Source organism: Enhydra lutris, unplaced genomic scaffold (genome assembly GCF_002288905.1).
Source record: "Enhydra lutris kenyoni isolate GAN:26980312 unplaced genomic scaffold, ASM228890v2 scaffoldscaffold36, whole genome shotgun sequence".
Lineage (NCBI taxonomy): Eukaryota > Metazoa > Chordata > Mammalia > Carnivora > Mustelidae > Enhydra > Enhydra lutris.
In genome coordinates this window covers 4,495,811-4,521,061 of record NW_019154120.1, presented here as the reverse complement: position 1 = coordinate 4,521,061, position 25,251 = coordinate 4,495,811, and the positions used below count along the sequence as shown (strand labels likewise).

The 25,251-nt window shown below is 48.9% G+C and overlaps 1 protein-coding gene across 3 annotated transcripts; it reads left to right on the top strand.

Annotated features, from left to right (window-relative positions):
• The first annotated feature begins 363 nt into the window (after positions 1-363).
• LOC111154244 (carnosine dipeptidase 1) lies at positions 364-24,857 on the top strand. 3 transcript variants are annotated; one of them, XM_022513741.1, is made up of 12 exons: positions 364-597; positions 4,007-4,132; positions 7,028-7,177; positions 7,976-8,138; positions 8,829-8,917; positions 11,325-11,525; positions 12,444-12,528; positions 17,538-17,698; positions 18,912-19,076; positions 20,375-20,516; positions 23,306-23,453; positions 23,639-24,857. In XM_022513741.1, the coding sequence occupies exons 2-12, from the start codon at positions 4,049-4,051 to the stop codon at positions 23,703-23,705; spliced, it is 1,455 nt and encodes a 484-aa protein (XP_022369449.1). In that variant the 5' UTR covers positions 364-597; positions 4,007-4,048; the 3' UTR covers positions 23,706-24,857. The 3 variants fall into 3 exon arrangements, with proteins under 3 accessions (XP_022369449.1, XP_022369451.1, XP_022369450.1); XM_022513743.1 differs by lacking the exon at positions 364-597 and having other exon boundaries at positions 3,953-4,132; positions 23,639-24,773; XM_022513742.1 differs by lacking the exons at positions 364-597; positions 7,028-7,177 and having other exon boundaries at positions 3,996-4,132; positions 23,639-24,773.
• Positions 24,858-25,251: the final 394 nt, after the last annotated feature.

Genomic DNA, 25,251 nt, shown 5'->3' with positions numbered 1-25,251 from the left:
CTCCCCTTCCCTGCGGCCTGCGTGGGGCAAAGCCCGGAGGGAGGGAGAGAACACGCACCTCTGCAGTCGGGAGCAGCTCATCGTGCCACCAAGGATGGAGCACTGTGCCGGGAGCCTGGGGCCCCAGGAGGGTGGGGTGCCTCATCCAGGACTCCGGGGCCTCCAGAAGGCCCCGGGCAGGCTTCCTGCCCGTGCCACCTGTGCCCCGCACCCGGCTCCTCCTCTACCCCCTGGCTTCTGGCTGTCTTTGGTGGAGAAACTGGCTGTTTTGGGGACTTTTGGGGGAGTTCTGCTCCTGGAAACCCTCTCCTTCATCCCAGACGGCCTTCAGGCTCCCTCTGAAAGCCACGCCCCAGAGCTTGCTCAGGCTTCTGGGGACAGAGTTAGTTAATCTCCGCAGGATCACTGGGTTCAGTGCAGTTTACCTGGTTAGGTCAGGAAAGCCTGGTTTGGGGTTGGGGATTTTATTTTCAATCCTGTCGTGGTGAGATAAAGTAGGCGCATAAGGCATTTTTTCTGGGTGATAACATATTTATCAAAGCAGGCACAGGACAGAACAGCCTCTGTAAGACAGTCACGCGGACTCCAGAAGACTCGGTGAGTGGAATTCTTGGTGGGCAAGTCGGCGCTGGCACTGAGGTTTCTTACAGGCGGAAAAGGGTTTGGCTGCTGGCCATTGTGTGCATGGGGGAGGAAGCCAGCTTGGCTGGGGCTGTCTGGGGTGGGAGGCAACAGCGTTTTCATTTTCTATTGTTTATTCTAGTCGACATCAAAAATCCACCAGCAATAGCAAATGGGGAGGGAGTGGGTTTCATCAACAGCTTACCCCATTCCTAGCCCCTTTTAGGGCACCTGCTATTCTTGGGGTGGGGGGGCGGGTGGAAGTGACCTTGCTGAAGGCAGCCCATGGTGGTTTCAAGGCTGCCATCCTCTAAGCACACGGAGCACCTGACTTTGTCCAGTCGTGATCAGAGCTGGGGGAGAGCGCAGGGAAGACAGGCCCAGGAGGAGGAGCCAGCCTGGGGCCTGGGGCTGGTTACACCACAGACCTGGGCATAACTTGAAGAGGTCTGAAAAGGCAAAAGTGTTTAAAACTGAGATTTAGCACAGGGTGCTTGGACATTTGTTCCAAGTCAAAGAACAACCAGCTGGGATTAGCAGAAGCCTGGGGAGCAAGCGAAGTTTCCTCTGGGATGGCCCCTGCTCTTCCCCAGAACACAGGAAAGCCCGGGCCTTCCTGGTTCCGCTCCGACCTGTGCTTCACCTTCCCGTTCTCAGGCAAGTTTCCACAGCTCCAGAATTCTGTTGTGTGAAAGGACGGCAGAGCTCAGTCTGCTCTGCAGGGAGGGAGGGAGTACAGAGGGAAGTGTGCAGGACCAGTCTTTCTGGGAAGACCAGGCCTTGGCCTGCAGCTCCCGCTGGGAAGGGAGGCGGTTCCCACTGAAACTGGAAATATTCTCGGTCCTTGCCGTCACCGTCTTCCTTCTTTGCCCGTGGCTCCATTTTCTTCCTCAAATTCCCCTTTTTATTTTTTATCAGAGAGGAGCATCGAATAATTTTTAATGGAAATTGAACGAAGGAATAATAAGAGTTCAAATATTGATTTAGGCACAGCTGCAAAAAAATCAGCCTATTCCATTTCAGAGGGCTTTTCCTGGGTGCCCACAGCTCCATCTCCCTGCCACTGTGCGTCTGAGGGCTCATTTCCTCTGGATTTGTTTGAAACCTTTGGCTTTTTGGCTCTGCTGCCACCAAGCTTGGCTGCTTCCTCTCAGAATAGAAGCCAAGGGGAGCTCTTCAGCGGCCCACTGGCACCATCTACTGGACCAAGTTCTTTTTTTTTATTTTATTTTATTTTATTTATTTATTTGACAGGCAGAGACACAAGTAGGCAGAGAGGCAGGGAGAGAGAGAGAGAGAGAGAGGAGGAAGCAGGCTCCCTGCTGAGCAGAGAGCCCGATGAGGGGCTCGATCCCAGAACCCTGAGATCATGACGAGCCGAAGGCAGAGGCTTTAACCCACTGAGCCATCCAGGTGCCCCTGGACCAAGTTCTTAATCCGTTTGTGAATGAGCATGGCTCCCTCCCACCCCAACTTTTTTTTTTTTTTTTTTTTTTTTTTTTTAAGATTTTATGTGTTTGAGAGAGTGACAGAGAGCAGGAGCAGGGGGAGAGGCAGAGGGAGAAGCAGACTACCTGCCCGGTAGGAAGCGCAACACCTCCAGGGCTCGATCCCAGGACCCTGGGAACAGGACCTGAGCTGAAGGCAGACGCTTAACTGACTGAGCGGCCCAGCCGTCCCCTTTTACCTTATTTTTACCCACTCCTTTGCGTCCTTTATGAACATTTCCCTGACTCATTATTGAATGAGTGCTTCTACTGGTGATTGCTGTTTTTATAACGACCGTATCGCAGCCTAATTCCCAGGCCCTACACATCACCCAGGTGCGAACTCTGGCAGCTGTGAGTCTATCCAGCTGTGCAGCCGTCACAATTCCAGAACATTCCAGCCACCCAGAAGGAACCCCCCGCCCGTCAGCGCTCGCTCCCCATTTCCCCCAATCCTCCCAGCCCTCCTCAGCAAGGTCCCCCGTCTCGGGATCTGCCTGCTCTGGACATTTCACAGACACGGGCCGGGAGCCTCTGTAGTATCTCGTGTCGGTGTCTGTCCCTTCGCACTGTGTGCTAAAGGCTCGTGGCTGCCGTGGCGTGGGTTAGCCGTCCGTCTGTTTCAGTGGCTGAGTGACATCCCCTTGTGTGTGGCCGTGGCCACGTCTTTGTGTATCCGCTCGTCCGCGGACGGTCCTTTGGATCAGCTCTACCCCTCGGCTGCCACGAGGAAGGCGAAGACTAGGCCACCATCCCCGGGGCCTGGCCAGGAAGGGGCCTTCTCCTCACATCCCCACCTGTCGTCCGGCATCCCGACTTTTACCTGTTCTCAGGGTATGGAGTGATTTTCATCTCCCTGGTGGCTAATGAGGTTGAACACCTTTTCATGTGCTTATAAGCCACAAGTGCATTTTCTTTGGAGAAACCTCTCTTCAAATCCTTTGCCCGCTTTTAAACTGGGTCACTTTGGATCTTACTGCTGAGTCGCAGTCCTCGTTTGGTCGGTCCTGCCAGAGCCTGGAACCGGAGGCCGAGGGAGGGAGGGAGCAGCCTACATCTAAAATAGTTCTATTGTAAGAAGTACAAAAATCCAGAAGGAAGAGCTGGGTGGGAAGACGAGCACTAGTTTAGCTCTGAACCTGGTCGGCCTCCTCTCCTCTGGACCTGGTTTTTTTGCTAGGAGCCCAGCCCCGAGCCCACCGTGGGGATGGGGGAATGTCTGGGGAGCAGCGCAGGGGAGGGAGGAGGGGGTGAGGTCTGCTCCGGCAGGGAAGGGAGGGCCCTTCCGGGATGGAAGCAGAGAGGGAAGAGGAGAGATAGGGCTGGGCCTCCCAAGGAGAGTGTGGCTGCAGGGGCTACGTGGTCCCCAGGCCTCCCGTGTTCTGTTCACGAGCGTGGCTCATGAGTTTCTTTGGCAGGTCCAGTACCTTCAGGAGCAGATAGGAGAAACCCACAAGACCGCACCAGATTTTAGAGAGTCCTTACAAAATATATGTATTTTTTCCAATAAACTGGTTGATCGCACAGAAAAGTGCTTCCCACTCCTCTCTCTCACAAATATTGCCCTGGTCACCAGGGGTGGAGCACCCTGGCTTACCTTCTCAGGACGAGAGCCCATGGGAAGGATTGCAGGACAGGAAAATCCTAAGTGCGGCATTGAAAGACAAGTTTATTTTCTTGGTTTCTGTCTTCCTGAAATGCTTAAACGTTGAAAATGAAGCGTTTCGGGGAAGATAAAGCAATAAATGCATTTCCTGTTCTACCACCTTTATTACTTTAGTCCCAATGACTGGAAGCAGCTGTATTGGATAACATAAGCATCCTTGAATGATTTGGAAGATTGAAAGTCCAAAATTTGGTATTTATTTTTGCTGTCCCTCCCCTATGGCCCACTCCAGGCGTCCTCTCTCCTTGCCTCCCTGCTGCTGCTAGAGAGAAGCATGTTCTCTCCATCCTCGCCGCCCGCCAGGCTGTTGGAGAAGGCCTTCCAGTACATTGATCTCCATCAGAATGAGTTTGTAGAGGTACGATACACATAAGGTACTTGTGGGACATACCCTTTGGGTAGCTGGGTGAATGCTTATTTGCTGGGAGGTGCGTTTTGGGGGCTTTTTTTTTTTTTCTGAAAACTTAATTCCATGTAAAATGCCTATGACTCCTCACTGAGTTAAACTAATAAATACTGTTACATTTAGGGAAGAGATTCCTCCTCGGCCTTTCCTTCTAGAGACGGCATTCCTAGCGTGTTGATCTGGGCTGTCTGTGTAGCGATGATGCCCGCTGAGCTCATCAGAGAGCCTGCTCCCTGCTGAGGTCCCCTCCTCCTGCAAAGCCTGCCTGAGACTCATCCCCCACTCCCCCCCCCCCCCCCCCCCCCCCGCCACCCCCCCCCCGCCCCCCCCCCCCCCCCCCGCTGACACCAGCCCAGAGTACTACGACCTGGCTATAGCAAGCTTCAGGTCCAGAGTTCTGCCGAGTTCAATGTCAAAGCTCTTCTGTAGTCCTTGTGCAACGTGCACTTTATCTCTCCCTTATAATCCTCTGCTCCGTTCCAAACTCACGCCGTGGCAAACTGCCCATGGTGTGGGCATACATCTCAGAGGAGAAGAGATGAAGGGGGTGGCGAGGGGGGAGGGAGGCTGGGCAGCAGAAAGGTGGGGGCAGGGAAGGGGCATAGCCACCATCAGCCTGCAAGTCCCCTTCTCCTCCGCTGACCTACTTGTCCACTGGCACATGGGTGAGTCCACCACAGCCTGGGGACTCTGTGACATGTCACGGGAGCTTGTCCCCTGAACCCCCATGCCATGTGTGGCCCGCCATTTGTGTTCAGTACATGTACACTGGAGCTCCCCGCCAATGTGAGCAACAGTCAAGAGTTTGTGTCTCCTGCTGTCACACAGTGCTGAATGGCCACTGGTCCTGGACCTGACCTTCACGACACCCTTCCGCGTGCTCATTGGCATATTGACTTGACATGGTGCCTACTGGGTTTTTGAAGCCTGAGTGGGGACTCAGACAGGGGGAGAGGGACAGCATGCAGTGGAGGTATGGTCATTTGGGTCTTTGAGCCAAAATTCTCCTTTCCGCAGCACCCTCACGTGGTCCCATCCATTACCTTTATGGACTACGTGCCAGCATCTGCTCTACAAATTCCAGTTTAAGGTGTGAAACACAACATTCCTTAGGTTTGGTTAATTTCTTCGTAATACAAATGAAAGTGCTACAACCAGGACAGAGATCTAACTGGAATAAGTTGGGGAATCCAAGATCAGTCCCCCGAAGTACGCTTGGTTTTTAATAAAAATGGTGGCAAGCCCAGTATAAGCAACTCGAGCCCCAGTAATGGGAAATGCTTGATTGTTACCGATGATTCAATATTAGTTGATGTTTATGGAGTGCCTGCTAGGGACCAGGCACTGAACTGAGTCTTATGTGCGTCATCTTTTCTAATCCTCACGGAAAGGAATGCTTGTTTTCTTTGACGGCTCCCCTCACCTCTGTGGACAGACGTGTGCGTTTTCCACACATCAGGCAACTGGCTAGTTTTCTGGACACCAAAGGGGCATCGCACAGTCCAACTCCCTTCTGACACCGCTTGCCTGGTATGAGCGTCACCCTCTTGCCCCCCCCCACTAGTAGTGGATGCCAGTCACACGTGGGTAGGGAGGCCCCAGTGACTTACATGTTCCAAGCAGCTGCAAATCGGGGCTCCTATGAACCCTGCTCTGGTCTTATCACTTACTAGAACAGTTCTAGAACTCAGGAAGACACTTAATTACGTGTGCCCTTTGTTACGTAATAAAGGACACGATAAAGGGTAGATATGAGTGGCTAGATGAGGATGCACATAGGGCAGGGGTTGGAGGCACCTTCTGTCCTGCTGGGGTTGGGGTTCACCACCCTCCCAGGCTGGAAGGTCTCTGAACCCCAGACTTCCCGGGATGCTTATGGAGGCTTCATCACGTGGGCATGAATGATCATTAACCCGTCTCTAGCCCTCTTCCCTCCCTGGGGAAGGGGGTGGGAAGCACCAAGTTTCTAATCATGGCTTGGTCTTTCCAGTGACCAGCCCCCATCCAGGAGCCCACTAGAACAAAATAGGCTCCCGTCTCCCGGGAAATCCCAAGGGAGTTAGGAGCTCTGTGTTAGGAACTCCAGACGGAGAGCCAGTGTCTGAACAAAAGATGCTCCCAGCACCTTTATGGCACAGGAAGTTACAAAGATTGTAGGTGCTCTGGCCAAGAGCCCAGGATAAAGACCAAGAGGTATTTCTTAGTGTGTGACAGCATCACACCCGCAGTAGCCTGCTGGTAGAGAGCACTGCCCTCATGTGAAGAGGGAGCCGAGGCTACGAACTTGAGGAACGTAAGCAAATCATTCAACTCAAACGGGTGGAACTCGGGCCAAGAGCCAAGGCTGTCTGCCTGCATGGCCATGGGATACACCGCCCACCGGATTCTGGAGGTGTGGGGAGGAGGACGACCACAAACCCAACGTGCAAGGCGTGGTCGGTGTTCTGTGGCCCAGCCGAGGCTACTGTGTGATTAATCAGAGTGAGCTGCACATTCCAGAGGCCTCCGGGGGCATTTGTGGGAGGCCCAGGGTCCCGGAGGAGGGGTGCCAGCCAGCTGCTCCTGGTTCCCGAGAAACCAGACATGGTGGATCCCAGGAGGCACAGGCCCAGTGCCCAGGAAGGCAGCCTTCTCCCTGGCCGGTCCTGCCCCGTTCTTCATGCAGCAGACATCTCTGCCCGTCTGCGGTCACCCTTGAATATCGCCTTGGCCAGCTCCGTCTTGGGTGCAGGTGGCGAGCACTGGGGGTTTGGTGCCTCCAGCCCTTGAGACACATCACCTAGAGTGGACGTAGTTGATGTGGTTGACCCCGCCTTAGACAAATCACCTTGTCACCTTCCCTTACAGACACTTAAGGAGTGGGTGGCCGTGGAGAGCGACTCCGTGCAGCCCCTGCCCCACCTCAGGCAAGAGCTCTTCAGGATGATGGTGCTGGCGGCAGATGAGCTCCGGCGCCTGGGGGCCAGTGTGGACTCCGTGGGCTTGGGTGATCAGCAGGTGCTGGGTGGCTCCCTCCTCTCTACGAGCTGCCACTCCCGCGGGCATTGGCCAGGCCTTCCCTTGGGTGTTGGAAGACTGCGACTCACTCTGATCTGATCCTCCTCAAAAATGCTCCCATAATCTCCATCCCCAATAAGGATAAAAAATGACATCTGGTCCCAGACGAGTCGGTATTACTGATTTCTCATCGTGTCAGGACTGGGGGTGGGGGAGAGCGAGTGGACTGGGTGAGCAAAGGCCAGTTTATTTTGGGAAGGCCCCCCTCCCTGTATTCCTCATATCCTTCACATGTGGCCGCATTTCTCCCAAACTGTCCTTTCCCTTACTTTCAGGTGCACCTTTCTCAAAGGCTCCAGTCTTTCATCAGAGTCACTGCTTATGACTATGTGCCAGGGGCAAATGGCGATCCTTAATCTAGGCGCCAGTGCTGCCTGCCTCAGCATGGTGTGTCTCCAAATGGTGTGTGTTTTCAAGGACCACGTCCACCTAATTTAAGCCATTTGAGTTTGAGTTCATATTGGAGAGCTTATTCGATTAAGTTTACTGTTTGCCCCTGTGCATCCAAGGAAGCACTTACCTTTTAATTATCTTGTATGTTTTAACTAAGCGCCCCATGGTACCCATTTTAGAGGCAGATGAAGTGAGGAATAGAGAAACTCTGTGGGCTCTACAAAAAACCCAGGGGTAGAAACAGGACTCCTAATGTCACGTCTGGATTTTCTGGGTGAACTAAACATTTTTTTTTTAAATGTGATCAGTTTTTTTTTTTGTTTGTGTGTGTGTGTGTGTTTCCAGCTGCCTAATGGTCAGACTCTCCCGATACCTCCCATCATCCTGGCCGAACTGGGGAATGATCCAAAGAAACCCACTGTGTGCTTCTATGGCCACTTGGATGTGCAACCTGCTAGAAAGGAAGACGGGTGGCTCACAGACCCTTACACGCTGACGGAAGTGGATGGTCAGTGACGTATCGGTACTGGGTTCTTTGTGGCTTAGGAATCATAGATGTGATTCCTGTCCCCAGCTCCAGGCCTTCCCTGTTCTTGTTAAGAATGGACAAAATGCTACCAGTCTCATAGTCTGCTAGCTGTCCAATGAGGCTGGCTTTTTTCTCATTTGTGAAAGAAACTATGAGTTATGTACCCACGACGTGTGCCCCTGGGCAAATTGACTCCCAACGTGGGAGTTCTTGGGAGGAAAAAGTTGTCTAGGTCACACATTTTCCTTTTTAAAATACTAAGTGTAATTATGTTCTTTAAAGAAAAGAAGAAGAAAGGTTAATGGAGATACACACATACCCTTTTTTCATTCTTCTACTAATTATAAAATCTTGAAATGAGAGACTATGTTACATGACATTCTGCAACAAATCCTCAGGTCCTTTTCAGTGAGCTTGGATGACATAGCTAATTCCTACTGAGGCCAAAGGGACCTGTATATTTCAAATTAGTTTATATCATCTGATGAGCTAATGACCATACTGTTTGTACGTCAGAAATCAGACTTTGTGCCCTCGGAGCAAGATCTGTGCCTGGGAAAATGGAAAGCACTGTTGAAATGATTACCCATGAAACTACCTTGTTTTTCACTCACTCAACTTGGCAGAGGTGTCTATGCTTTTCTAAACACTCGTCCCTCATTTTTAAAGGAAAACTGTACGGACGAGGAGCAACAGACAACAAAGGGCCTGTCTTAGCGTGGATTAATGCCGTGAGCGCCTTCAGATCCCTGGAGGAAGTAGGTGACCAGGTGTTTGGGAGGGGATGGTGCCGGCAGTGGTGACAATGAGGACGATGATGTTGCTGATGATGATGTTGCTAGTGAATGCGGTGACATGGTGACAATAAAGGTGACGGTGATGATGGTGACAATAAAGGTGACGGCTGACGATGGTGACAATAAAGGTGACGGCTGATGATGGTGACAATAAAGGTGACGGTGATGATGGTGACAATAAAGGTGACGGTGATGATGGTGACAATAAAGGTGACGGCTGACGATGGTGACAATAAAGGTGACGGCTGATGATGGTGACAATAAAGGTGACGGTGATGATGGTGACAATAAAGGTGACGGTGATGATGGTGACAATGGTGATAATGAAGGTGACGACGACGAGGATGACTACAATGAAGACAGTGACCATGATGACTAGAACGATGACGATGATATCGATGATGACGAGGAAGGGGACGGCAACGGCAGTGACGATAACAATGAGGACAATGGTGACCACGGTGACAATGACAGTGAGTGGAGGCACCACAGTGGTGCTGACGGTGATGATCGCGACGACAGGGTGACGAGGACAATGGTAACAAAGAAGACTGGATGATGAGATTGACAACAACGACGACGACGACGACACGGTGACGGCGACGACAGTGATGACAACCACGAAGGTGATGACAACTTCCTGCCTCCTCCGTTCCTTCCTTCCTTTCTCCTTCCTTCCTCCTTCCCTCCTTCTGCCGTCCCCTCCTCCCTCCCTCCCTCCCTTTCTCCCAAGGGAGAAAGCAACATTTCTAAGAAACTTCCTCTATAAAGGCCAAAATCTACCTTTTAACTGTCACCTCTGAAACTTACATAATCACAAACAAAACATAAGAAATGTTCACTGCCCTTGGATGAATCAGCTGACCTCTCTGAGCCTCACTGACCTAATCTGTGAAGTAGGAATGGTTATTTCTGCTTCAGGAATCTGGAGTGGAGTGAATGAGATCACACACAGAGGAATCCTAGTGCCTGTGAGTGTGAGGTCCTTTATGAGGTGGGTTTCCTCTTTTCTCATGCCCCCTCATACTTCCACCCTCCCATCCTCTCCTTTTGTGTTGCTTACTGAACACTTGAAGGCCCCTCTCATCACTGGATTGTTTTACTGAAGTCAGACAACCGTTAATACCCACATTGCATAGGTAAGGATTTGAGTGGCCAAGAGGTGAGATGGCTTGTCCCGGGGCCCTTGTGTGTCAGTGACAGAGCAGACACCAAAACCCAGGCCTGGCAGCTGGCCTGTCCCTCTCTCCCAACACATTGTGGTTTCTGGCTTGTATATTATTAATCACATTTTGTCAGAAAATTCTTAAGCTATCCAACTACTTCTCAGAAATTGTTTTCTAGTTAAATGTTAATAAAGGGCTTTCAAATATTAATATTTCAGAACTTTAGTTTAACTTCTTAAGACACATAGAAATAAATCTTTGCAAGGGATACATTTGAACAAATCATTATCCCAAAATGCCCTTAACCAACTGAATGACCGAAGGTCACTTACTTTCTAATACATAATCCTCCACTCGTCCTGCCTTTGTTAATCTTTGGTGAGTCAATCCCACTCACTAATTAGTATGTTTGTGCCATCGTTTATCTGTATAGAATTACTTCTAGAGTTCTGTGTGTGTTTTATGCTCCAGGAAAAGACTTTGACCTCTCTTCTTCATGTGGCTCTCAAAGATATGAAGTTATAAATTATAAAGATACAAAAAGATCAAAACCAAATGGGGGAAAGGCACATTGTAAAAATTTTAAAGGAGCTATTCTGTGCCCTAATATTAACTAGAGAAAAACTCAAGTTCCATTTTGCTGCAAGATCAAAGCCTTTGAATAAGTTAAAAGGCAGATTGAACTCAGAACTGAAAAATAACAGATACTTGAAATAAAAATTATCCTGAGGCTTAAACATTAGACAGTCTTTCAAAGGAAAGAGTTCTCATTTATCATGCTCAGAATTATGAGGATGGAAAAGAGCTTTGTAATCTAGTAACCTTTCTTGAAAGGTTCCTTTTGGGTAGAAGGAAGAAAGCGTGTCTCTGTGGGGGCCTAGCAGAGCTCCACAGCGAGGGTGTTGCTTCTCCTGCAGGAATTCCTTCACCAAATCATCCTTTAGGGTTCGTGCTGAGCCCATCGGGGTCATGCTGGAGGCCATATACATTGGTCTTCCATTATATTCCCCTTCACTGTCTTGGTTACAACTCCTTTGTTGTGAACGGAGCTGATGGGAGTGTGAACAACCCGTACACTGAATGTATGTAATAATTCATGAGTTTATGTCACATGCAAACGAATTCTGGATCTGAAAAGATGAATGGTCAAGTCTTGCGATTTTTTTGCCTGAATGGTTTATTCTGTTGTTTATTTGATTCAGGATCTCCCTGTGAATATCAAATTCGTCATTGAAGGGATGGAGGAAGCAGGCTCTGTGGGCCTAGAGGAACTGGTCAGAGAGGAGAAGGACCAGTTCTTTTCCAGTGTCGACTACATCGTCATTTCAGATAACCTGTGGCTCAGCCAGAGGAAGCCAGCCCTCACTTACGGCACACGAGGGAACAGCTACTTCAGGGTGGAGGTATTTGCAGTGGTGTGGAGGGAGGATTCTGTCCTGGGATCTTGGGGGGGGAGAGAGAAAGCTCTTGGGAGAGCAGAGTTCTGAGCTGGAGGCATGGCAGTCTAGGGACTGGGGGTCCCAGCAGTCTAGGGACTGGGGGATTCAGGAAGCCTCCCAACTGGAGTGGCCATGCTGTGTGCATTTCTCTGGAGGGAGAGGATTCAAGGGTTTGTGACTCTGACTGCCTGATCAGGGTCTGTCGTGAGCAGGTCCTTGCAGGACCCCCATGTGCATGTGTGGTCAGGGGAAGAGGAGGGGCACCGGCATGGCTGGGCTGCATGGGAATCTGGCTCCCATGGTGCACAGCCTCGTGTGGACACCTTGACCTCACCACCTCAGTTTCTTTACCTGTAAAGTGGGTCCTGGGTGGTTGTGATCCCCAAGTATGATGTCCAGTTCAGCTCCCTTTAGCTTTTCTATTCATACTGACAGCAATTTAGAACCAGAAAGTCTTTCCATGGTAAACCATTCATTTTTTATGAGCCACGGACCGAGCTCCAGAATGGGAGGCAGGGAGAAAGTCACTAGTGGAGACATTAATAGAACTGCAAGAAAAGAATAAAGAGGAGATGGTTTCTGGAAGGAGTGGGGAGAGATAGATGGGCAGAATACATAGACTTCAGCCACTCGGAGAAGGGGCTGCTGGCCCCAGACAGAGCTGTGTGAGACAAACAACTGAGGACCAAAATCCATTTCGGGGATTCAGGAAAGAATGAGAAATGAAGACAAGGGAGGGGTAGATACTCTAAGTCATGTGACTGGGAGGTAGCCACCCGAGTCCTGAGGGATATCGTGTGGGGGTGTTCTCCGCCACGTGAAAGCTATCCCCAGAGCAACCACAGAGGTGAGCACCTGTCTTCTCTTTTACCTGTCTTCCAGGTGAAGTGCAGAGATCAAGATTTTCATTCAGGAACTTTTGGGGGTGTCCTCAACGAACCAATGGCTGATTTGGTTGCTCTTCTTGGTAATGTCTTATCTCACTTCATTTTTTTTTAAAGATTTATGTATTTATTTGAGAGAGAGGGTGGGGTGGAGGCAGAGGGGGAGGGAGAAGCAGACCCCCACCAAGTGTGGAGCCCAACACAGGTCTCAATCTCATGACCCTGAGATCATGACCTTAGCTGAAACAACAAGTCGAACGCTCAACTGACTGAGCCACCCAGGCGCCCCTTCATTTCATCAAGGATAAGCATCAATGAATCTACTAGAATATGGTTCTGTTTGACTCAGTGCCTCTCTCCTTCCTTGGCCTCCAAACCAGTTCTGAGCAAGGGTGGAGTAGAAGAAAAACCATTTTCTTAGCTTCCCCCACTTCGGCTAAATGTTCCTTGGGCTTATTAAGTCCACATCACTGTTGTTCGTGGATGGAAGCTCTTCCTCAGCTCACCCCCCTCTCTTTCACTGGGTATTGTGACACATCTGGCCACACCCGGGGGCAGTAGCTTCGAGGGCCTCTGGAGAAGCATCCAGACATGATCCAAAGACAGTGGCACCACCTGGCTCCTTGCTTCCAGTTCTGTGGCCTCCAGTGGCCCAGAGACCCCCCATCGGTTTGCTCGTTGCTGCCTGCTCCTGCCCTCCCGTAGAGCGCCTGGAGCTTACGGGCGGAAGCTGTGTGTACGTGTGTGCTCTGCTAGAGGGCAAGTGTGCCCTCTCTGACTGCCTTGATTCATCTTGTCACCCTTGCTTGCATGTGGGCTGGATCCCGGTGGTGAAGGACGCTTCATCCTCAGGAGCCTCACTCGGAGGAGCCCCTTTCTGCAATCCTGGCAAGGACGCGGCCCTTTTATGTTCACAATTTGGTGTTCTTCAGACTCCACAATACTTGTATATGTCTCCTTGGCCTGTGGGGTACCTTTATGCAAATATTACAGCATGCCCCTTTTGGGCAAACTGCCAAAATCATGTCCTCTATGGGGATTGATCAGCACAAGCCTCTTTTCTTTATGTGACACAGCTTTCCCTCTGCCCCACTCAATTGCATCCCCTTGGCCTTGGCAGACTCAGACTGGGCACCATCAGCCCACCTGGGCCACCTGCTGGGTGGCCTTCAGGACCATCTCTATGATTGTTGAGCTTCTTGCCCCTTCATTCCCCGAAGAAAATAATGAAATCTTTATGTCTACCTCTCATGTGTTGTTTGGCTCCGGTGTCAACTCTCTACCATCCACCTGTCCTTTTTCTCTATTTGCCTGTCATCTATCTATTCTTTATGGCCATCTAGTTTTCCTAAAATGTAAATCTTGACAATATTTCCCATGCTGGGAACAACAATCCATTTTGCTTTTTTTTTTTTTTAAAGATTTTATTTATTTATTTGACAGAGAGAGAGATCACAAGTAGGCAGAGAGGCAGGCAGAGAGAGAGTGGGAAGCAGGCTCCCCGCTGAGCAGAGAACCCGATGCGGGGCTCGATCCCAGGACACTGAGACCATGACCTGAGCCGAAGGCAGAGGCTTAAACCACTGAGCCACCCAGGTACCCCGACATCATCAGATCTTTACAGTGCATTTCAGTCTCTCCCAATCATGATCATTGCATGACATTCTCTTAGACTATATGATTTTACCCAGGCATAGAATTCCATTCAGTCCTACAAATGTATATGGCTCTGCGAGGAAAAATCAGATGAGGAACATGAACAGAATGAAAAGCATATGGTTTCACTTTCTTTAATTTTTGGAGACAAATCAAATAATCAGTCCATAATGAAGTGATTCTGGATTGGATCATCTGTATGGCTTTCATATGTGTTGTACAAAGACCGGAGGACTGAGGATTGAACTTCAGACTGATGACAAGCACTTTTGCTTGCTGACCCCAATAGTGTCTTGGCTCCCATGCTTTCCTGTGGGGTCACTGCTGTTTAGGGATGATGACCCAGGAGAGCTGGTTCCATCAGGTCCTCCCCCTATAGCAGACAGGTGCCCTGAACATTAGTGAGGAAAACCCTGCTGCTGTGTGACCTTGTGCAAGTTCCTAATCTCTCTGTCTTCTGAGTTCCTCAGCTCTATGACCCTGATAACTGTGATTTCTAATAGATTATAAAGCTTTATTGAGTGCTAGCTGTGTGAAAGTCCCAGGAGTCCCCACTGGGGGACACAGAGAAACTGGCCCGCCCCCATCTTCAAAGAGATTTAGACTGCGTTGTGTTTGGGGGGCGGGGGATGGCAGGGGTGCAGATGCCCAGTTTGCACAGAGCCCTCAGCTCCAACACTTTCCTGTGGTGGATAATCCCATTCCCTGCACTCTCCTAAAAGTCGCAGGGAAGGTCACGTCTGGGGAGTGGGGGCAGGGCCCTCTTACAAGCGCCAACCACCCCGTAGTATTAACATGTTAAAATCCAAGAGGACTCCTGGGAATCAAGGATTACATTTGCTTCCCGGGTGCAGTTTTCAAAGGCACAACCCTCTCTGCCTCCCATGCATTTCCTGGCTGGGCTCCTGGCTGAGGAGGCCCTAGTGGCTGCAGAAATTACTTCAAATTCAGAGGATCATGATTTCAAGGGGGAAAGGGGGTGGGGTGGGGAGATGAACTCTCTCAGCAACATCCTGTTTTCATGGGAATGCAGCCAGTGCTGTAGAACTGGGGCGAGACGTGGATCGTGGATCGCAGAAGCAGGGACGGCCATGCGTGGCATTTTCCCACTGCCTGGCCCTGCGGTGGCAGTGCCTGGAGGACACCTTGTGCTGAGCTGAGTGGCGCCTAAACAAACCTCTGCTGGGGGTGGGAGGGGCAGGGAGAGGAGGACATGCTACTCCTTGGCTCTCGGAATCTGTGTCTGCTGAGAAGACCATAGCTGGGAAAGCTCCCCCGCATCCTGAGGAAACAGGATCCGTGATTCAAAACCATACCCAGGACTGAGCAGGGCCAGGTGTGCTGGAGAAGTGCAGTGAGCGTGTAGAAAGGCCATGCTGCTCAAACCCTGTCCTAGTTTGACCCGCTTCCACGCTGCCCATGACAATATCTGGCAAGACCAGCTGGAAAAATAAGAAGAACGTCAGAGTTCAGTGTCAGGATGCAGAGGCCAAGCATCCTGGCCGCTAGAGCATCGCCGGTCTTAAGTGTTCCCAACCTTGCCGTTTCCAGCACTCCTTGCTTCTCACCACCGAGGTGCGTCCCACACCATCTCCGGGGCCCAACGGTGATGCCGCCTTGGCTTTCCCCGTGTGTCCCCCCCCTTGTGGGCTCCCAGCCTGCTCTGCGCACTTGCAGTTTGTGCCCCTTTGCAACTGCTTGTGGACCCACAGGGTCTCTTCACCCTGTTTCTTTCCAGGCAGATTAAGAGCAAGGTCTGTTTCTAACTCTTTGCAGCTCTGTCCTTGCCTATGATAATGTCAGCAGAAGTTTAGGGACATGCACTAAGGGAAGACTTAGTGATTGTATTATTGATGGTGCTTTTATGTCTGATTTTGACTTTGGTGTGGGTACAGAGGGTGGTCTGCAAGTCAATGACAGGCAGTCCCAATCACTGGCATCCAACGTTTGTTTGACTTGAATTTTACTAATGGGCTGGTACCATTTTTTACTATGTTATATGCTTTGTTGGGCTAAATGCGGGGAATTCCGTAAGTCAGTGCTGTCGGGAGGCTGCTTCATGCGCAGCAGGCTGCAGACCGTACCCCAAGCGTGGCTGTAGAATTTTGGGTGAAGTGTGTGGGGGACTGGGACGGGCACTAAGGAGGACATGGTTGAAAACCAAACAGCAAAGCCTTCCCTTCTTATTTTGCTGCCTTGACATCTCCGAGCTTGGGATTTGCCTTCTAGGATCATCTCAAAGTGCTGGGACACCCAATATGTCCCACACTATGGCCATCCCTGTGGGTTCTGGTAGGGTGTTTACCCTGGATTCTGTTATGTCTACACAGAGAACCAAATCACCTGCCATTGGGTTTAGGGAGGGTCACATTTGTCATTTAGCCTATGTGGTGAGTTGTGACGCTGTTGCTGATGAAAGTAGGGTCTCACACATCCTCTTGGCCCTGGCGTTCATCCCGTGCCTTGAACATAGCAGGCCTCCAGTCGTGAGGGGAATCCCACTGGAGCCTTCCAGCCTCTGCTTTGTAATTGTCGGCCTCGACAGGAAGATTTGAAAATACAGTGCTTCAGAGTAGTTTGACATTGTCAAGTTATAGTCACATTAAGAATGTGGAGCGCATTTTTTTTCTGAAGTGTCTTTACTTGAATGAAAGGCTGCAGGGGGCCTGAGGGTGAATTTAGATGCCCAGGATATATTTGTCACCATTTCTGATAGTCTGCTTGCTGCTTTGGTAAGCACGTTCTCGAGGTCGTGAGCAGTGTTTACTGAACTTCCACTTCGACTTCCTCTGTGGGTAGTCGCTGATGATTCCCTCCCCCATTCCTATTAATCCCCAAGCTCTTTCGTAAATAACAGACGAGTGCGTCTGCGTGTTCACTCTGGAGGTGTTTGTGGTTGAGGCAGGCCTCGTAGGCTAGACCGCAAGGGTATTGTGCTTTGATTAAAGATGAGTGTTTATTATGTGATGGTGTGTGCAGGGGGAGAGAAGCCAAGAAGCAAAGAGGATTGTCAGTTCCTCAGGAATGTTTGTGTAGACACATACATACGCATTGAAGATTTTTTATAATGAACATACAGTACTTTTTAACTCAGGATCAACTGAAATTTCGAAAGGAACCTTATTTATAACACAGGAGGTATCATTGAGAACTTCTGTAAGGCAGGTAAGTCCCAGCCTATTACCATGTATTTCCATCTCGCCATTGACAAGGTGGACATTGGAATGAGTCTGACTCAACCTGAGTCTGCCTGGAGACCAGCTCCTTCCTCCAGCCACCCCCTCGGAGGTGGGGATGGTGCCAGTGGCTCTGCCAGGGGACCAGGGCCCGTCACAAGACCCACTGCAGGAGAGTCACCCATGGTCCTGCCCAGGGCCCAGAACATCAGTGCCCCCGTAACTTCTTCCTGGCTTTGTTTCCCTTGTGTACCTTGCAGGCAGTCTTGTAGACTCATCTGGTCACATTCTGATCCCCGGAATCTATGACCAGGTGGCACCTCTTACTGAAGAGGAGAGGAAAATGTACAAAGCCATCCATCTGGACCTAGAAGAATACCGGAGAAGCAGCCGGGTTAAGAGATTTCTGTTTGACACCAAGGTATGGTCACAACTGGTGGCTAGTCTGAAGGCATGCCAGTAATAAAGCCCGTTTTTCCCGTTCCACATTTACCATGGGCTGCGAATCTATGCATCTCAGAACTGAGTGTGGGTGGTCATTTGGAGGCAGAATTTCACTTTCATGGCCACTTACCTCCCTCAGTTTAGAGCAGCCAGAACTTACTCTGGGGTCCGACTGGCACTGGCCTCAGGCGGCCATCACTCAGTTCCAAGTGATTTTCCAAGTCAGTTTCTTGGACTTGATCCCATGCCAGACTTTGGCTGCCCATGCTTCCTACCTGCTTAAAGATAAGAACGCTCTGGGACGCCTGGGTGGCTCAGTTGGTTGAGTGGCTGCCTTCGGCTTAGGTCATGACCCCAGCGTCCTGGGATCGAGTCCCACATCGGGCTCCCTGCTCAGCGGGGAGCCTGCTTCTCCCTCTGCCTCTGCCTGCCTCTCTGTCTGCCTGTGCTCGCTCTCTCTGACAAATAAAAAAAAAAAAAAAAATGAGAACGCTCTGAGATTTTTCTAGCTCCAAGCCCCCTAAGTGTTCATTTCAGCAGACAGAATTAAGAGCCTTTGGGGCTCATCTGTATGTCGCTACATGGCTGCCTTGGGGTAGTAAAAAAAAAGAGCCCAGAGCATTCATTTCTGGGAAATTTGCATGTTTTCTTTCCCCTTCTTCTTTTTAAATCCTGTGCCTGCTACGGTGTGTGGTGGCTAATGCTCGTTCTGGGGCCTGCCAGGAGGGGGTGGATCATGCCCAACAGAAGTGATAGATCTCTTCCCTGGGACCAGCTCTGCCTTGGCCATAGCAGGCAAGAAAAGTAGCTCAAACATATGCAGAATTCTTCGAAGCCTTCTGGAAAAGAAAATGCCTTTCCTATGCAACTGATCATCATGGTGATTGGGGATAGAAGTTTCTAATCAAGTCCCAAATTCTGAAAGCCCCTTTGCCATCTATTAACTTCAGAGCTGAGGCGATGAGGGGCCTGCGTCCGTGGAGCAGCTCGGTCAGGCGGGGGTGGCAGAGGGACTCAGGGCCGGAGGGGAAGGACTTGTGCTACAGTCCAGGCATGTCTACGGAAGGTGATAATTAACTTGTCATGAGCGGTGTCAGAGATGTACAGAGATGGTGATACAGGTGGTACAAGTCAACAGAGTTTTAACGGATCCTTCTCTTATATAGTAAAATAATCTTGTTTTCCCTCAGGAGGAGATTCTAATGCACCTCTGGAGGTACCCATCTCTTTCAATCCATGGGATTGAGGGTGCGTTTGATGAGCCTGGAGCTAAAACAGTCATCCCTGGCCAAGTTATAGGGAAATTTTCAATCCGTCTGGTCCCTCACATGGATACGTCTGTGGTAGAAAAACAGGTAACAGATGGGCGTGTTTCTCCCTGTAGCCCCACTCCTGAGTGTTGCCTCCCAGCGCAGTGAGCTGTTCAGCTGTTAGCGCTGAAGTTCCATTTTTTCCCCGATAGAAAAGGGACTGGAACAAATGTCAAGAAACCAACAGAATTTTCGTTTGGTAAAAATCTCTGTCTGTAATTATATGCAATTACAGTAGTCAGATAAATAATCGTTTGGGGTTGGAGCGATGGGAAGTATTTCTGCATTGAACAGTTGACATCAAGGCAAGATTGGCTTACACGCAGATGGGGAAGCCCACTGCCTGTGGCCTGATGGGGCTGCAGACACTCAGACCTGTAGCTGGTTTGCCCTTGGTGTCTGGAATCAACAGTCTGAAGGCAGCCGTTTTAATGAAAATGTTATCTGGAAGGAGTTTTCTGTCTAAATTATCAAACTATCACCAGTTTACCTCAAGTTCAACAGAAAGTACACTCTGAATAAATGAGCTCTGCGAATACGTCATCCCAAATCTCTATATCCCTGTGACCTCTTTTATTGTCTTCTTAGCATTAATTACATCCTAAAACAAACCCCTTCCCTGTGTCCGTCCCTGTTTCCTGCCCTTCCTTCCTCCTGTTTTGGATGTGTTGTTTCTCTTTCTTACAACGTATGGATTTCGCCAGGGACCCCCTGCCACCCTGGTTTTGCTCACAGCTGTGTTCCCGGCACCTAGTACCGCTCCTAGCAACGTGACGGGCATTCAACAAATGTTTGTCGAAGGGATGAATGGCAGGGATATTTCAGAGTGTGGAATTTTTCTTGGGAGGATTTCCATAGTGGCCACTGGAATGGAGCCCAGGGGACAGAGAAGGAGGCTGACAAAAGGCTCCTTTATCGCTTGGTTTGGAATCACCCCCCTTTTCAAGAATTAACAAATGCCTAATATTCCCAAAATTGTCATTAAGGTACTGACAAGTCTGAGAAGAGGGATGTTCAAATGGAGAAGTTGTATTGTGTTTCATAATCGCCAAACATTAGCAATCTGTCACTGTGGTCAGGATGGGGAGGGCGCAGGGCTGGGAATTGGAGGATAGAAGGGGATTGGATATAGAAAGGGAGGGAGACCAGTTTCTCTCACTGCTAAAGCTTTCAGTCCCAGGGCCCTGTTCGCTTACTCAGCCCTCCGTGAGAATGAGAGTAAAATCACGATGCTCAATTTGTTGGGCTAGGATTTCAGTTTCTTGATCAAAGACCGCTGTTTATTCACTGCACGGGAGAATAACTTGAAGCTTTCTCTTACAGCTGAAAATGTTCCTTTTCAGGTAAAACAGCATCTTGAAAATATATTCTCCAAAAGAAACAGTTCCAACCAGATGGCTGTTTCTATGACGCTAGGACTGCAGCCGTGGATCGCAAATATTAAAGATAATCAGTATCTTGCAGCAAAAAGAGCCATCAAAACAGGTTAGACGTGCGGTACCTCAAGTTGCCAGTTTTCAGTGGGACCAGGGTGCGGTGCCTGGTGGGGCTATGGACAAAGCAGGCTCATTCAGAATTTCCGTTCGTCTCTCCTTTTCAGACAGGCTCCATACTGAGTGTCAGCAACTCCGCCCAGGGTTCTTCCTATGCACTGTCCCCCCGACCCCTCCCCACAGCCTTCTCCAGTTTACTAAGTAAGCCTGGAAGAGATTTAGGAATTTGCTGAATGAAGGGCACCCAGCTGGAAGTGGCAAAGCTGGGTTCACATCTGGAAGCCTGAATTTGGGACAAAATGACGGACTTGTGAGAGTCTGATACTTATGGAAATGATGGCCAACGTATAAAAATGTCCTTTAAAAGGCATAGCAGCGTTTGCATGGAAGAATAGGAAATCTGGGGTTAAAAATGAAGGAGCTAGGCGCGCCTGGGTGGTTCAGTCAGTTGAGCATCTGACTCTCAGTTTCAGCTCAGGTCGTGATCTCAGGGTTGTGGGATCAAGCCCCACGTCGGGCTCTGGGCTGGGTTCACTGCAGAGTCGCTTAAGATTCTCTCCCTCTTCTGCCTCTGCCGCACGCCTCTGGCACTTACGCACGTGCACGCCGACTCTCCCTCTCTAAAACCAAACCAAACCAGAAAGAAACCAAATAAAAACAAAAACAAAACAAAACTCTTATTTAAAAAAAAGAAAAGGAGCTCGAATTTAATGGGATAACAAAGCTGACATTGGGCTGCCCTGTGGGGATTTGTTCTTCTTGGTCACAGAGAGGTTGGGATTTCACGGCAGTGGGCCACCAGGAGGTCGGGAACAGGAAGTGAGACCCACTGTATGAAGGTAGGCCGTTCCCCAAGAATCAGGGTCACCCTGGAAGGGGCTAACCACAGACCCAGCCTCACAGGGTTTGGGTCTTTAATGCACTCTCCATGGGGCCCAGTTCTGATATGAACAGCCCCACAGCAGGCCACCTGGGATTTCCACAGAGAGGCTTCCTGTGGATGCTCGTTTTATAAAATTACCAAGCACAGGGACTCAATTCGGACCTATCTGACTCTAGAACCAGTGGTCTTTTCAGGGCCGCTCTGCTTCCCTGGAAGTAGGGAAGGGAGCAGAGCCTTATTTGGAATTTCTCAGATGGGGTCTGTTTTGACGGCATATGCTTCCACGTCCCGGGCAGAATCACGTGCTTGGTGAGCACAGGACACACATCTGGGTCCTGGCTGCCTGGGCAGGGCGAAGGAATATCCAGTCTCTTTGGCTTCTGCAGCAGGAAGGTGACACTGCCAACGCCTGCAACATAGTGGACCCTCTGAAAGGCAGTGGGACTTTCAGGGTGTCCCCAAAAGGCCGGGTGGGGAAACCCTGACACGTGTTTCTAGGGACTACTGGCACTATATGGCAGCTGAGGCCTTAGGCACATCCCTAACAGAGCAGAGCTGGAATTGGAGGTCCAGACCACCTGGGAGCACTAACACTTTATCAGGGTTATCTGTACAAAGGACAGAGACATTAAAAATTAGAGGACAGGCCTAAGACTTAGAGACCCACTTTTCTACATAATCATTTCTACTGCTCCCAGCTGTAGCAGTATTTTACCAGTAAAGTTTGGAAGTTAAGAAAAGAGGAAGAAAAGATATTAGGAAGGTGAAGGTAATCCCAGCTGAAGAGGGAGGTGTAATTGAAATGTCAAGGTCAACAGTGAAGACCAGAAATACTCTTGCAGGAAAGGTACCTTTTGGTTTATTGTGTGCAAAACCAGTTCTTCTAACAAAGTACATCGTCTTTACTCACACTCATACTTTACTCTGTGGATACAGAAGACATGGCATCATGGCATGTTACCTTGTGTGACTTCATTTTGTTTTGTTTCTCCACTCCCGTCACTAACAACTCATCTTCTGGCCTGGACGGTTTGAAATCATTGCTCCTTAGCCCCTCAGGTGTCCATTAACACTGTTTCATGGGCTACCTTGACAGTGGAGCACAAGCACCGCAACACTCAGGTGATAGTTGAATAAAGCTGTTTATTTGTCTACTGGTTATAAAACCAAAGAAGTCCCACTTTCCAAATATTTAATTCATGAAGCAACCATAAAAGTAGGTAATTGTATTCTAATGCTCTTGCCAGAAATGCAAGACCTCTTCCAATCATGAGAAAATATCAAACAAACCCAAATGAAGGGACATTACAAAACAATTGATCAGTACTCTTCAAGTGGGTCAAGGTCATGGAAGACAAGGAGAGATTAAAAACTGTCATAGACCAGAGGAGAGTAAGAAGCAGTGACAAGATGCAATGTGGGATTCTGGATTGGATCCTGGAATGGATAAAGGGAAGGATTGGTGAAATTAAATAAGATCTGAATCGAGTTAATAATATTATTCCAATGTTAATTTCCTGTTCTTTATAATTGTACGATTGTTACGTAAGATGTTAACATCACAGAAAGTAAAGTAAGGAACATATGGGAACTCTCTCTGTGTTATTTTTGCAACTTTCCTGTAAAATCTACAGTTTAAAATAAAAATTTTACTTAAAAAAATTTTTTTTGAAGTAGGTAATTGTAAAGAATGCATCCATGGCTTTCTTCTTGACTCTATTGACTATTTTAGAAGAGAAACTGCGTGGTATCAAGAAGCTTACTTACCCCAGGCACCAAATTTAATGGTTAAATAAACAAGAAAAAGGGGAAAGATAAAACAAACACTACAGTTGAGAAGATGTCTAGGGTAGTCTTGTCATTATTTCATTCAAATGCCTTCTGTCCCTGTGCTTCAGTGTTTGGAACAGAGCCAGACATGATCCGGGACGGGTCAACCATACCAATTGCCAGAATATTCCAGGACACCATCCAAAAGAGTGTGATGATGCTCCCGCTGGGCGCTGTTGATGATGGGGAGCACGCTCAGAACGAGAAGATCAACAGGTCAGTGGATTCCTGTGGGGGGGCCTGTCCTTCACTGCACAAACCCCGGGTCTCCACATCGTCACCTCCCCATGTGCTCCATACTTTAGATTGAATTCACAATACTTCCTATTTACATTGTAGACTACCTTCCCCCATCATCTGAATGGAAGTAACAGCGTTTCTCTTTATTTCTTCTTTGCTAGGTGGAACTACATAGAGGGATCCAAATTATTTGCTGCCTTTTTCCTAGAGCTGGCTAAGCTGCATTGATAATGAAGGGAACCTTCCGGCTTAGATCTGACCTACTGACAGATACGCTCTCCCACACACCTGGCGAGGAATAGAATCTAAATATCCAGAGAACTTCAGGTCCAGGAAATAATGTTTCCTTCCCATTTAAAATGTCTTAGGACATTTGGACCAGTCCTAAAATATTTGAAAGGCACAGCCATTGAAAATGGCATAGTGTCCACACGGGACACCTTTCCGAAGTCACCACTACCTGCAACATCTCCCCAAGTCCGGCTGCAGGAGCCCCGGGATTGGACTCACTCTTTCCCTGGAGCACAAGGACAATTCTTTCATTAGACCCTCCCTGGCAGTTTGATGGGTCTGATCCCCGCGGTGGGCTTTTAGCTTCCAAGGTGCTCATAATCATTCCGCATAGTGTGTACATTACCCTTGCTCTTACCACACGTTCCTTTTATTAGTAAAACTCTTGGTCCCACCACTGGCTACCATGATTTCCCTGTGGGTTCGTTTGTAGAGGAATAACTAAAGCATGATGCCATATTAACCTCTTGCTTTCCCTTCATTTATTTTGCCTGCTTCTTGGAAGTTCTGAAACAGAAACAAGCAATAGTCATATCCTTACGCCATTTGGGATTCCCTGTGTGAAAATGAGTACTTTTTCTATTCCAAGGCTCTTTACCTTTCTTGGATTGATGCCAACCGACCACCCCTCCTGCACCCTTTTCTTTTTTTCTACCCCATCACTGAACCCCCTGCCAACATCTGTGCACATATAAAGTCACCACCGCAGAATCAATTCTGATAGAATTTCTCTCACCCTGTTGTAATTTTACTCAGTGACTACATTTAAATTGCTTAAAGCTTTTAATAGCATCAGTTTTAGATAGAGAACAAATCTAATCAGCCCTGACATCAGTCACAGGTTCTAAATTTGAAGCCATCAGCTAATGCTGCATTCAGTAATCGTTTCAGTTAACCATCTTGTTCAGCTTGATTGCATTTGATGGTGTAAACAAACAAACAAACAGAATGTAATTTTTCTACAGTTGAGTGTATGTAAACAAATCAATTCAATCTTTATAAATTCATTATTTAAATCACATTAATGGAGAACTTAAGAGTTTATTAAAAATGTTTCTCTTATGATTACAAATAAAATCAAAGCCTAACATATTTAATCTCTTTGTGGATTCTTGGAATGTCAGCTTTAACATTTGCAACACCACATCCAAAAGGGCTGCAGTATAGGGCCTGTGATTCAGTTTACCCTGAGTCTTGTCTCAGAAATGGGACTCAAGGGGAGCCCAGGTCGCTCAGTCAGTTAAGCAGTTGCCGTCAGCTCAGGTCATGATCCTGGAGTTCTAGGATCGAGCCCCGCATTGGGCTTCCTGCTCAGTGGGGAGCCTGCTTCTCCCTCTGCTCCTCACCCCGCTCTCATCCTCTCTCTAATAAATAAGTAAAATCTTAAAAAAGAAATGTGACTCAAACGAGGTATGAGTCTTATGGGGGTATCCGTCAATGATCTACTTTTCCTCTGCTGCACGGGAAGATCGATTCCTGTTTG